Raw genomic sequence first — 12,412 nt, forward strand, 5'->3', positions numbered from 1 at the left:
TGTTAAATTCTCAAAAACAGTTTTTTTAGGATGCCACACAGTTGCAGTGTCCTTTTTTAGAGAGTTCGAGCAATTGTAAGATAAACGAAAACAAAATATTAGTGTTATTAAGTAGATGAGTCGCAGGCTCACAGTATAATCTCCATCTGTCAATTGATTTGTTTTCGGATCAAGAATTTATAATATGCTAATAAAAATTGTTCTTCGAGTGCAATTATTTCAAACATTTTAGAAATAAAATTTTTTTAACTTAGGTATTATTGTGAAAGTTTATATACATAAATTGTATTTGAAGATACTAAGTACTTGAAGCTTGAGTCCTTTTGCTCAAACGAAAAATAAAAGGAAAAGAAGTTTGATCCCTAAATCTGGATGCCTTTAGCATTGGCATTTTCAATTTATCTATTTTAACCTACGCGTTCACATAAATTCGTTTCGTGTAATTATCTTATTACTCCCTTGGTTTCTTCTTAGTTCCTTTCAAGAAGGAACGTAGCTTTCTAAATTTGAAAGTAAATTAACTTAAACATTTCATTTCATCCTTAATGACAAGCTTTGCAACCACATAAATATTATGGTATGTTTAAAATCATAAATTTCTTATTTTATATTCACTCGGATGGAATCTTATTTCTTTTTCAAATCTTGTGTTCTGTCAAATTATATTACATAAATTAAAGCAATCGAATGTCATATTATGTTTCATTGCATTTTGAAATTTTATATATAGGCAGATGTAGTAGGGGTTGCAAACCGGACGGTACACAACTTGGTTTTGGAAGATATGGCACTAAAAGTTGTAGAGCTGGTCGTCTTTCATATCGAGCCATTGAAGCAGCGCGTCGTGCTATAATCGGACACTTCCATCGTGCTATGAGCGGACAATTCCGAAGAAATGGTAAGATATGGGTAAGAGTTCTCGCAGATATCCCTATTACCGGGAAACCTACAGAAGTAAGAATGGGAAGAGGAAAGGGAAATCCTACGGGTTGGATTGCTCGTGTGTCCAGGGGACAAATCCTATTTGAAATGGATGGTGTGAGTTTGTCAAATGCTCGACAAGCCGCTACATTAGCGGCGCATAAACTATGTTCGTCAACCAAGTTTGTTCAGTGGTCGTAAGCTTATAAATCTGACCCAAATTCTCCATTTTGGTACACGCCAAAGCGTTCCATTTCGGCGGATTGAAAGAGCCATCAATCACTATGATCTCTTTCTTAGAAAAGAAATTGCGTAAATTCTTCCTTTTTTTCTCCCATGCTTTCCGTTGGTCAACAACCAACTAAAGTGCTCTATACTTCTTCACTACTCGTACAGGGAAGGTGGAAGAAATGAAGTCTCTCTTTTTTTTGGGGGGAGCAGAGCAGTCAAAGAATGAACCAAACCAAATGATTGTTCTAGAATGGCTATTCCTCACAATTGCTCCTTGTGATGCAGCGGAACCATGGCAATTAGGATCTCAAGACGCAGCAACACCTATAATGCAAGGAATAACAGACTTACATCACGATGTCTTTTTCTTCGTTATTCTGATTTTGGTTTTCGTATCATGGATCTTGGGTCGCGCTTTATGGCATTTCCACTATAAAAAAAATCCAATCCCGCAAAGGGTTGTTCATGGAACTACTATCGAGATTCTTCGGACCATATTTCCTAGTATCATCCCTATGTTCATTGCTATACCATCATTTGCTCTGTTATACTCAATGGACGAGGTAGTAGTAGATCCAGCCATTACTATAAAAGCTATTGGACATCAATGGTATCGGAGTGCGCCTCTTCACGAGGGTGATTAAAGTGCAACGAAATGCCTTAAAGTTGAATATGGTTCGCGAAGCATCTGGCTTACCGGTAATCTCCCATTCCCGCCGTCGAGAGACTTTAATAACTATAGCATGCCAGAAACGGGGAGTTGAGGTGGTTAGACCTATACCCCGAAATGCTCCCAGCATAGGAGCCTATGGTTCCATTCTTGTTGTTGCTAGAGGTACACATCCCTCTTCTCGGTGTGGAACGATATACGAGAAATAGATGCTCAGCCTGCGATGTCCGATAACGGTGCTAAAGTAGTGAATCTATCGGCACCATAGCAGTGGTATACAACTTTGGACCTAACGGCCGGCCTAGTAACCTTTCGGAATGGGGGATCCCCGTTGGCAACAACCACGGTAGTAGTTGCGGAACTACTGGGCCGGGAGAGGACAACCTCTTGTTCCTGCTCCTCTTTCTTCGCTTCGGGGACGGAGGTCCTACGGTAGGTAACATCAGGCACAAGCAAGTTGACCGAAGGGGACCAACGCTTCTAGTCCTCCACCGAGGAGCCGTTCTTGCGAGAAGCAAGGGATGTCGTGAACGGTGGGAGGTCACAGAGAATTGACCTATTCATAGAGTGATCCTATGATCGATACAGGATATAGACTATCTCATTCTTTATTCTATTCTATTTCTGAAAGAAAAAAAAGAAGGGTGACTCAACTTCTCAGCCAGAGTTGGTGGTGGGACCTGTTGGCATAATGCACGCTGGAACATGGGAATTCGAGGTCTCATGAACTACTACTAAAGACCAACTTTGTTTGTTTTGTTTGTGGAAAAACGATATTCGATCAGGCCTATGGCTGGATCCTTTTAGATCTACGGGCCGGCCGGCCCCGGCCGTTTACATGAGCATAGGGAATCTATACTCGAGCGTCCACTGGGCCCCTGACAGGATAGGTGAGGAATCACTCTGGATCTTCTTTTTTTGGGCTACAACTTCGCCGAGCCGACTAGCATCCCTTTCCACTGTGCATTTTTCGAACAAAGAAGACGACTATAGGATAGAATTCGCTCTTCAAGAAACTGCTCGTCCCATACCTTCTGCCTGTCTCATATGTGTGGAACCTGGTCTTTTTCGGTTCCAGCCTCTCCCCCGAATACATAGGGTAGGTAGGGCGGGGTGAGAAATGGTTCCCTCTTGCCAATAAACTTTCCCCGGCCTTCGATTAACCTTACTCATAAAGGGTCTTACGGTCGGGAGAACTACCTAACTAAAGAAAAATAGTGTTCTTTCTAAGAGTAGGCGTGGANATTTGGCCGAAAAAGAAGCAAGGCTATGGATACCATGACCGATCACCATCGATAAAGAAGAATCTTTCTAAATCACTTCGTGTCAGCGGGGCCTTCAAGCATCCGAAATACGCCGGGATTGAAAATGACATAGCGTTCCTGATAGAAAATGACGACTCCTTCAGAAAAACAAACTTATTCAAGTTCTTTTTCCCAAAGAAGTCCCGCTCCGACCGCCCGACGAGTCATCTACTTAAAAGGACCCTCCCCGCAGTCCGCCCTTCCTTGAATTATTCGGTCATGCAATACTTATTGAATACAAAGAAAAAAATTCATTTCGACCCCGTCGTAGTTCTCAATCATTTCGTGGCACCGGGCGTGGCTGAACCATCTACGATGGGGGGAGCTAATGCACAGGGAAGAAGCTTAGATAAAAGAATACGTTCTTGCATCGCTTTTTTTGTAGAAAGCTCGACCAGCGAGAAAAAGTGTTTGGCCGAAGCCAAAAAGAGGGTGACCCACTTTATTCGCCAAGCGAATGATCTTCGCTTCGCGGGAACAACAAAAACCACCATCTCGCTCTTTCCTTTCTTCGGTGCTACCTTTTTTTTTCCAAGGGATGGGGTTGGGGTGTATAATAACCTTTTTTTTGAGGATGCCCGGGAACAACTCCTAGGTCAATTAAGGATAAAATGTTGGAACCTCATGGGTAAGGATAAGGTAATGGAATTGATAGAGAAATTCATAGACCTAAATAGGATAGGAGAATTGATAAGGGGAATAGAGATGATGATAGAGATCATACTGAGAAACAGAAGAATTCCGTACGGGTACAACTATTATTTGAACGAAGTGAAAAAAATGCGATCTTTGTTGTATAATAGAACAAACACTAATACCTTAATTGAATCGGTCAAGATCAAATCTGTTTATCAAAGTGCTTCTCCGATTGCTCAAGACATCTCTTTTCAACCGAGGAACAAAACAAGATCATTTCGTTCCATTTTTAGTAAAATAGTGAAGGATATTCCATTAGTAATGAAAAAAGGGGTGGAGGGGATCCGTATATGTTGTTCAGGTCGATTAGAAGGTGCAGAAATAGCTAGAACTGAATGCGGAAAGTATGGAAAAACATCTCGTAATGTATTTAACCAGAAAATAGATTATGCTCCTGCGGAAGTATCTACTCGTTACGGAATCTCAGGTGTCAAAGTGTGGATTTCATATAGTAAAAAAAAAAGGGACGTGCTATATCCGAAACGTACGAAATATAGTAAATATCGTAAAGGCAGATGTAGTAGGGGTTGCAAACCGGACGGTACACAAGTTGGTTTTGGAAGATATGGCACTAAAAGTTGTAGAGCTGGTTGTCTTTCATATCGAGCCATTGAAGCAGCGCGTCATGCTATAATCGGACACTTCCATCGTGCTATGAGCGGACAATTCCGAAGAAATGGTAAGATATGGGTAAGAGTTCTCGCAGATATCCCTATTACCGGGAAACCTACAGAAGTAAGAATGGGAAGAGGAAAGGGAAATCCTACGGGTTGGATTGCTCGTGTGTCCAGGGGACAAATCCTATTTAAAATGGATGGTGTGAGTTTGTCAAATGCTCGACAAGCCGTTAATTAGCGGCGCATAAACTATGTTCGTCAACCAAGTTTGTTCAGTGGTCGTAAGCTTATAAATCTGACCCAAATTCTCCATTTTGGTACATGCCAAAGCGTTTCATTTCGGCGGATTGAAAGAGCCATCAATCACTATGATCTCTTTCTTAGAAAAGAAATTGCATAAATTCTTCCTTTTTTTCTCCCATGCTTTCCGTTGGTCAACAACCAACTAAAGTGCTCTATACTTCTTCACTACTCGTACAGGGAAGGTGGAAGAAATGAAGTCTCTCTCTATACTTCCTCACAATTGCTCCTTGTGATGCAGCGGAACCATGGCAATTAGGATCTCAAGACGCAGCAACACCTATAATGCAAGGAATAACAGACTTACATCACGATGTCTTTTTCTTCGTTATTCTGATTTTGGTTTTCGTATCATGGATCTTGGGTCGCGCTTTATGGCATTTCCACTATAAAAAAAATCCAATCCCGCAAAGGGTTGTTCATGGAACTACTATCGAGATTCTTCGGACCATATTTCCTAGTATCATCCTTATGTTCATTGCTATACCATCATTTGCTCTGTTATACACAATGGACGAGGTAGTAGTAGATCCAGCCATTACTATAAAAGCTATTGGACATCAATGGTATCGGAGTGCGCCTCTTCACGAGGGTGATTAAAGTGCAACGAAATGCCTTAAAGTTGAATATGGTTCGCGAAGCATCTGGCTTACCGGTAATCTCCCATTCCCGCCGTCGAGAGACTTTAATAACTATAGCATGCCAGAAACGGGGAGTTGAGGTGGTTAGACCTATACCCCGAAATGCTCCCAGCATAGGAGCCTATGGTTCCATTCTTGTTGTTGCTGGAGGTACACATCCCTCTTCTCGGTGTGGAACGATACACGAGAAATAGATGCTCAGCCTGCAATGTCCGATAACGGCGCTGAAGTAGTGAATCTATCGGCACCATAGCAGTGGTATACAACTTTGGACCTAACGGCCGGCCTAGTAACCTTTCGGAATGGGGGATCCCCGTTGGCAACAACCACGGTAGTAGTTGCGGAACTACTGGGCCGGGAGAGGACAACCTCTTGTTCCTGCTCCTCTTTCTTCGCTTCGGGGACGGAGGTCCTACGGTAGGTAACAGCAGGCACAAGCAAGTTGACCGAAGGGGACCAGCGCTTCTACTCCTCCACCGAGGAGCCGTTCTTGCGAGAAGCAAGGGATGTCGTGAACGGTGGGAGGTCACAGAGAATTGACCTATTCATAGAGTGATCCTATGATCGATACAGGATATAGACTATCTCATTCTTTATTCTATTCTATTTCTGAAAGAAAAAAAAAAAAGAAGGGTGACTCAACTTCTCAGCTAGAGTTGGTGGTGGGACCTGTTGGCATAATGCACGCTGGAACGTGGGAATTCGAGGTCTCATGAACTACTACTAAAAACCTACTTTGTTTTTGTTTTGTTTGTGGACAAACGATATCCGGTCAGGCCTATGGCTGGATCCTTTTAGATCTACGGGCCGGCCGGCCCCGGCCGTTTACATGAGCATAGGGAATCTATACTCGAGCGTTCCACTGGGCCCCTGACAGGATAGGTGAGGAATCACTCTGGATCTTCTTTTTTTGGGCTACAACTTCGCCGAGCCGACTAGCATCCCTTTCCACTGTGCATTTTTCGAACAAAGAAGACGACTATAGGATCGAATTCGCTCTTCAAGAAACTGCTCGTCCCATACCTTCTGCCTGTCTCATATGTGTGGAACCTGGTCTTTTTCGGTTCCAGCCTCTCCCTCGAATACATAGGGTAGGTAGGGCTGGGTGAGAAATGGTTCCCTCTTGCCAATAAACTTTCCCCGGCCTTCGATTAACCTTACTCATAAAGGGTCTTACGGTCGGGAGAACTACCTAACTAAAGAAAAATAGTGTTCTTTCTAAGAGTAGGCGTGGAGAGCTTTTTGCGGGGAAACTTGCAAGTACAGTTTGGGGGGAGGCGGGCGTCGACCCTACCTTATGAGTATTCGGACTATAACAGTTCCGATGAACAGTCACTCACTTTTGACAGTTATACGATTCCAGAAGATGATCCAGAATTGGGTCAATCACGTTTATTAGAAGTCGACAATAGAGTGGTTGTACCAGCAAAAAGTTATATACGTTTTATTGTAACATCTGCTGATGTACCTCATAGTTGGGCTGTACCTTCCTTAGGTGTCAAATGTGATGCTGTACCTGGTCGTTTAAATCAGACCTCTATTTCGGTACAACGAGAAGGAGTTTACTATGGTCAGTGCAGTGAGATTTGTGGAACTAATCATGCCTTTATGCCTATCGTCGTAGAAGCTGTTCCTAGGAAAGATTATGGGTCTCGGGTATCCAATCAATTAATCCCACAAACCGGGGAAGCTTAAGCGGAAATGAAAGAGGAGGGTGAGGGAAGCCACTAAATTGAGGGCTTCGCTCGCTCGCTCTAACGCTCGTTTAGTAGACAGCGAGTGGAGTGCATAAGCCCCTTTAGAGATAGGGGTGAGTACTACACGAGCTCGTAAGTAAAGTACGGAACGAGCCTTGTCTACGAAGCAGAGCGACCTCATCTTGCTTGCTTCTGGCGAAGCTTCTAGCTCTAAATAATTGGAATTCTGGTATGGCAGGAATACTGTCGACCATTACGAGCGATAGCGAAGCCAAGCCGTATAAAGGCGAGCAGCCCTTATAGCAATAGCAAACGGCCTACTTATAGCCTATCAACAGGTCAGTCAATATCAGTAGGGGTCCTCTTGCCTAAAAAAAGGAGTCAGCCCAACATGGACAATGATAGGCAGACCAAAGATTTACGCAGTCGTTGCGTTCTTGCTTTGAGCACCGGCATAGCAGAATTCGAATCCGCTGGCTCAGATGAGTGGCTCTTGGCTTCGTAAACATATCTATGTTCTTACTTTCTCACTACCAATGAGTAGGCAGCTTTGGATGCTTATGGAGATATGGCTTTGGTAAAGATCTGCTTAGCGTGTGCTTTCTCGGGTGCTACTTAGAATAGAGATAGTCAGACTCTAACTTGAGAATGTTATAGCGCTGTGAAATAAGGACATTCTGATCGACCCGATTGGCTCTCGTTCTGGTTTGGCGGAAAGGTGAAAGGGACTAAATCTTTCTTCCTGGTTGGTGTACGGTGGAGGTTGGTTGAAGATGATGTTACGCGGCGTTCAAAACCAGTCTTGAAGTGAATGAATTAGAAAGAAGAAGAATATGATTAGAAATTCTCGAAATTGTAACCAAGCATCGCCCATTGGTTCTAAGTACCTCAAGCTCTTATGATCCGTAAAGATCTGGCACTTCCCCCCATACAAGTAATGTCACCATATCTGAAAAGCGAAGATAATGGCTGCAAGCTCTAGGAAAGAAAGTGGCCGTGAGGTTACAAAGTTCGTGACTGAGTCTTGGTTGATTAGTTTGCCTTTTCTTGGTCTGGTGTGGCTAACAGGCGACAGAAGGATGACGGCTTTTTATTGGGAACGTAGCGTAGAAAGGGGTTCTTCCGCAGTGAAGCAAATGATCTAGCCAATCATTCTTCTACCGATTATCCAAGTTCGGTATTCTGTAAGTTCCTAGGTCATATCGAAATGACTCCATTGAGAGTAAGATCTGTTCGATATGTAAGTGGTATAGTCACTACCTGTAAGGCAAGCCCCATAGACACCTTACTACTTTCTAAGCTTTCTCTCTTGTCTCGCCAATCTAGTATTGCCATATAAGAGAACTGCCTTTATGGGTAGAATATCTTTGAAAGATATCTTTCCCTTCTTTCACTACGCCCTTTCACTCTTGAACTACTTGAACAAGGAGGGCAGGGGGTGCTATCGTATATAAGAAAAACTGCTGCATTTTGGCAGCGGTTAGCTCTCTCTCTAACTAGAAATTTGATAAGAGAAGTGCGAAAGGATTGCAGGCTAGATTCAAGGTATGCCAGTTGTCCACGGAACTTTCAAGATTGGTTGAGTCTTAAGTGTACTTTAGTAAGAGTATGAAGGATCTAGTGGCCGTAATTATCTGTCCACTCAAGGCGTTGCAAGCAAATGGTTTTTGAAAAGCGTTAGAAATCGTGGTCAACATTTTTCCAGTGCTTCAGCGGGCTTTGGCCTTTTTTTGTTATAGGTATTTAACCGGTTCGGAAGATAAACTATCAGTCAATGACGTTGCCAAGGTAGGTGTTTTTCTTTGCCTTTCAAGATATTGCGTATAAAGAGAAAGATAGCCAGTCCTCTTGGGCGGCCGAGAGTGTTATGTAAAAAGGACCAAGGAGGATCCTATCCTAAAGGAGAAGGAGGAGGAGTAGGAGCTAGCTTTAGGGGCGGAATCGAAGCGAAGAAATTAGTTCATGCCACGACGATCTATATGGAAGGGAAGTTTTGTTGATGCATTCCTCTTGAGAATGAAGAAGAAGAGAGATCCTCTTTTTAACAGGAAAATTTGGTCACGTAGATCTTCTATTTCGCCGGAATTCGTTGATTGCTCCGTACGAATTTACAATGGAAAAACTCCTGTTCGTTGTAAGATTACTGAAGGAAAGGTTGGTCATAAATTTGGAGAGTTTGCTTCTACACGGAAACGAAGACCTTCGAGAACAAATATTGGACCGGGAAGAAAAAAGGGGAAAAAGTAAAGTCTAAGCGCATATGGCACGAAAAGGAAATCCTATTTCGGTAAGACTTGATCTGAATCGTAGTTCAGATTCAAGTTGGTTTAGTGATCCGTTCGACGTACAACAATGTGTTGAACTAGTTGTGAGTTGTTGGTTTGGGTGTATAATTATGAGGTATTCACGTTCCTTGCATTGTTGTCGGTGTTGTGGAGGTTTGAAATAGAGTTCTAACGAGTATGTGGCTAATTGCTGGTGCTGGATTGATTTCGGGCAGCTGTTGTGACCAGCAATGTTATTATTGGCCTATGTGTAGCGTGTCACATTGTGTGGTTGTACCTTGTGGGTGTAGGCATAATTTGTTGCAGCTGGTTGAGACTGATACCGGGTGTGAATGTAAGAATCGGACCTTTTGAAGATGAATGGGAAGTGAGAATTTTGACTCTAAGGCTTTTCTTTTGTATTGGAAAAAGGGATAAATTATAGGTAAGATGATGTCGTCAGGTTTATGTGGATTGGGGTGACGTGCGGTCACCCATGGGTGTATCTTGGATGTATGCATTTAGTGATTTCATGACTTCGGGGCGATTCTTGGCATGTTCGAGGACGAGCGTTTATTAAAAGGGGGAGGATGTAACGACCCGGTCGGTCGTTTTGAGAATTTAAGTTCCGTTAAATGGCATAAGGTTTTGAGCAGCTTCGTATGATTATTTTGGACATAGGCGTGCGTCCGGATATGGATTTGTTATGTCATTTGGGACTCGCCTACAAAATTTGGCGTCATTCCGTCTTGATTTGATAGGTTTCGGCAAGGGTTTTACAAGTTGGAAGATTTGACAGTTCATAAGTTCGATGCATGGTGAGATTCGTATTTTTGGAGTTGTTTGACGTGATTTAAGACCTCGAGCGGGTTCGTATTAGGGTATGGAACTTGTTGGTATGCCTAGAAGGGATCCCGGGGGCCCCGGACATGTTTCTGTCGAGTTTTTGGATGTTTTTGATGGTTTTGAACGGGTCTAGGTCTGGTGTTTTTGAACATGCATCTTTGGAGCGCACGTGCGGTTCCGCTTCTGCATGAGCCTGGTCGCTTCTGCGATCGTTGAGGCCTGGGAGCTAGATCGCTTCTGCAGATGCTAGCACGCAGGTGGGAAGGCCGCTTCTGCGGTTGAGAGATCGCATCTGCGAAGGAGTCCGCTTTTGCGCTCCTGTCAGCGCTTCTGCGGCACCGCTTGTGCGGCCATATTGTCTGCAGATACGTACCTAGGTCTGGTAAGCCCTACCCGCAAATGTGATAGTTTATATGCGCTTATTTGTCCGGAGATGCGGAAGTCCTGGGCAGAGAGTTTATATCGAGGGTTTCGCCTTCTCCATATTTTGTGTCTTAGACTTCGGTTTTGGGAGCTTCTTTGTGGGTTTTTCATGGAAACCGAGTGGGTAGGTGTTCTTCACCTAGAATTTATTATATTCCATGGTTTTATCTTTATTTTTATCATTTAATTTGTGTTTTGAGTGGAGGAAAATGGAGGTTTTTGAAGAAAATTTTCAAAATGAAAAATCGTGATTTGAGGGACGAATTTGTACCGAAAATTGATAATTTTAGTATGCTTGAACTCGTATCGGGATGGGGGTTCGGGTTTGTGAAATTTGTCGGGTTCCGGGTTCGGGCCCAGGGGTCGACTTTTCGGGTGATTTTTAGATTTTGACAAATATTGTGGCTTTATGATCCCTAATAGTTTCTTATGAGTCTTATTTGTGCTTTGAAGTTATTTTTGTTAGATTTTGGCCGTCCGGAGGTCATCTCACCCGAGAAGTTCATTTAGAGTATCGATTTGTCTTCTTTGAGGTAAGTATCTTGCCTAACCTTGTGTGGGGGAACCACCCCTTAGGATTTAAGTCTTTTATGCTAATTGTAGTCCGTGTACGCAAGGCGACGAGTATGTGCTCGGGCTTATTTGTGGAAAGTTGGCCTTTTAGGGTCTTAGGTTCTTGTATTCACTGAGTACGAAATTATTTTGTTTCGATTATGTTTTCTTAATTCCTAGTTTCAATCTACCTGCTTTAATTGGGATTAATTGCTTTATCACTCACTCTTATTGCTTATTTGACTTAACTGAAGATTTCTGCCTCTACTATTGACAGGCTATCTTTTCACAACTTCTTGTCTTTATTTGAAATTATTATTGTCTCCCCTGAAATTATTTAGTCTTAATTGAGGTTATTATTATCTTTCCGCCGCTTATCCTTAATTGAATTGCTATATCTTCTTCGTAATTGCCCAACCTTAAAAGAAGTTTAGATATCCTATATCGTAGTTGAATTGTCCTTATATGGAATTATTTGACTCGTGCTAGCTCCCTTGCTGTTGAACTGTATATGGTGGGATCGTTGTTACATATTATTTTGTCCTTTGTTGAGTTGTTCTTATTACGCCTAGTATTCTCTATTGTGGTTATTCCTTGTGAGCTAGTTCTAACGTTTCTTCGTGATCGCTAGTTCTATTGTTTCATTATTATGGTGTTCTGCTATTAGTTGTTGATTACCCTTCTTACTGTAATTTTTGTATTATTGTCATTGTCATTATACGTAGTCCTTGTATAGATATCGCACTTTGTTGTTCCTACAATTATACTCGTTCAGGTTATTTAGTCCAGTAGGTGTCTTGACTGTTCCTCGTCATTACACCATCGAGGTTAGTCTTGATACTTGATGGGTGCCGCTGTGGTGTAGTCATACTACACTTGTGCACTTTGTGCAGCTATGGGTGCTTGATCGTTAGTACCTGTGCGGATCATTGCTGTGGAGACTCAAGGTAAACTTGTTGCGTTCGGAGGCTTCGGAGTCACCTTCTTATTTTTTACTTACACTGTTTATCCTTATTTCTGAACATTTGTATTTAGAAGTTTTCTAGCAAACACTCTGTAGAGCTTATGACTTGTACTACCGATTTTGGGATTGTAAATTTTAAAAATATTTCTACTTCAAATTGTTAGATGTTATTTAAATATTAATGTTATTTCAATTAATGTTAGAATTACCTAGTCCCTAAGACAAGGTGCCATCACGATACCCAACGGAGGAAAAATTAGGTCTTGACACCAGGAAAGGCTTCGTC

General features: G+C 42.4%; 1 protein-coding gene across 1 annotated transcript; it reads left to right on the forward strand.

The window, feature by feature from the left end:
* The first annotated feature begins 710 nt into the window (after positions 1-710).
* LOC109241468 (cytochrome c oxidase subunit 2) lies at positions 711-7,412 on the forward strand. The gene is made up of 2 exons (XM_019408207.1): positions 711-1,770; positions 6,675-7,412. The coding sequence occupies exons 1-2, from the start codon at positions 1,332-1,334 to the stop codon at positions 7,073-7,075; spliced, it is 840 nt and encodes a 279-aa protein (XP_019263752.1). The 5' UTR covers positions 711-1,331; the 3' UTR covers positions 7,076-7,412.
* The last annotated feature ends 5,000 nt before the right edge of the window (positions 7,413-12,412 follow it).

This window comes from Nicotiana attenuata, unplaced genomic scaffold, assembly GCF_001879085.1.
Source record: "Nicotiana attenuata strain UT unplaced genomic scaffold, NIATTr2, whole genome shotgun sequence".
Taxonomy (NCBI): Eukaryota; Viridiplantae; Streptophyta; class Magnoliopsida; order Solanales; family Solanaceae; genus Nicotiana; species Nicotiana attenuata.

Bases quoted from the DNA above. Each gene is read 5' to 3' on its own strand.
- LOC109241468 (XM_019408207.1), top strand. From the start codon at position 1,332: ATGAAGTCTCTCTTTTTTTTGGGGGGAGCAGAGCAGTCAAAGAATGAA. The intron at 1,771-6,674 runs GTGCGCCTCTTC...CGTCGACCCTAC, and splicing joins TGGACATCAATGGTATCGGA to CTTATGAGTATTCGGACTAT.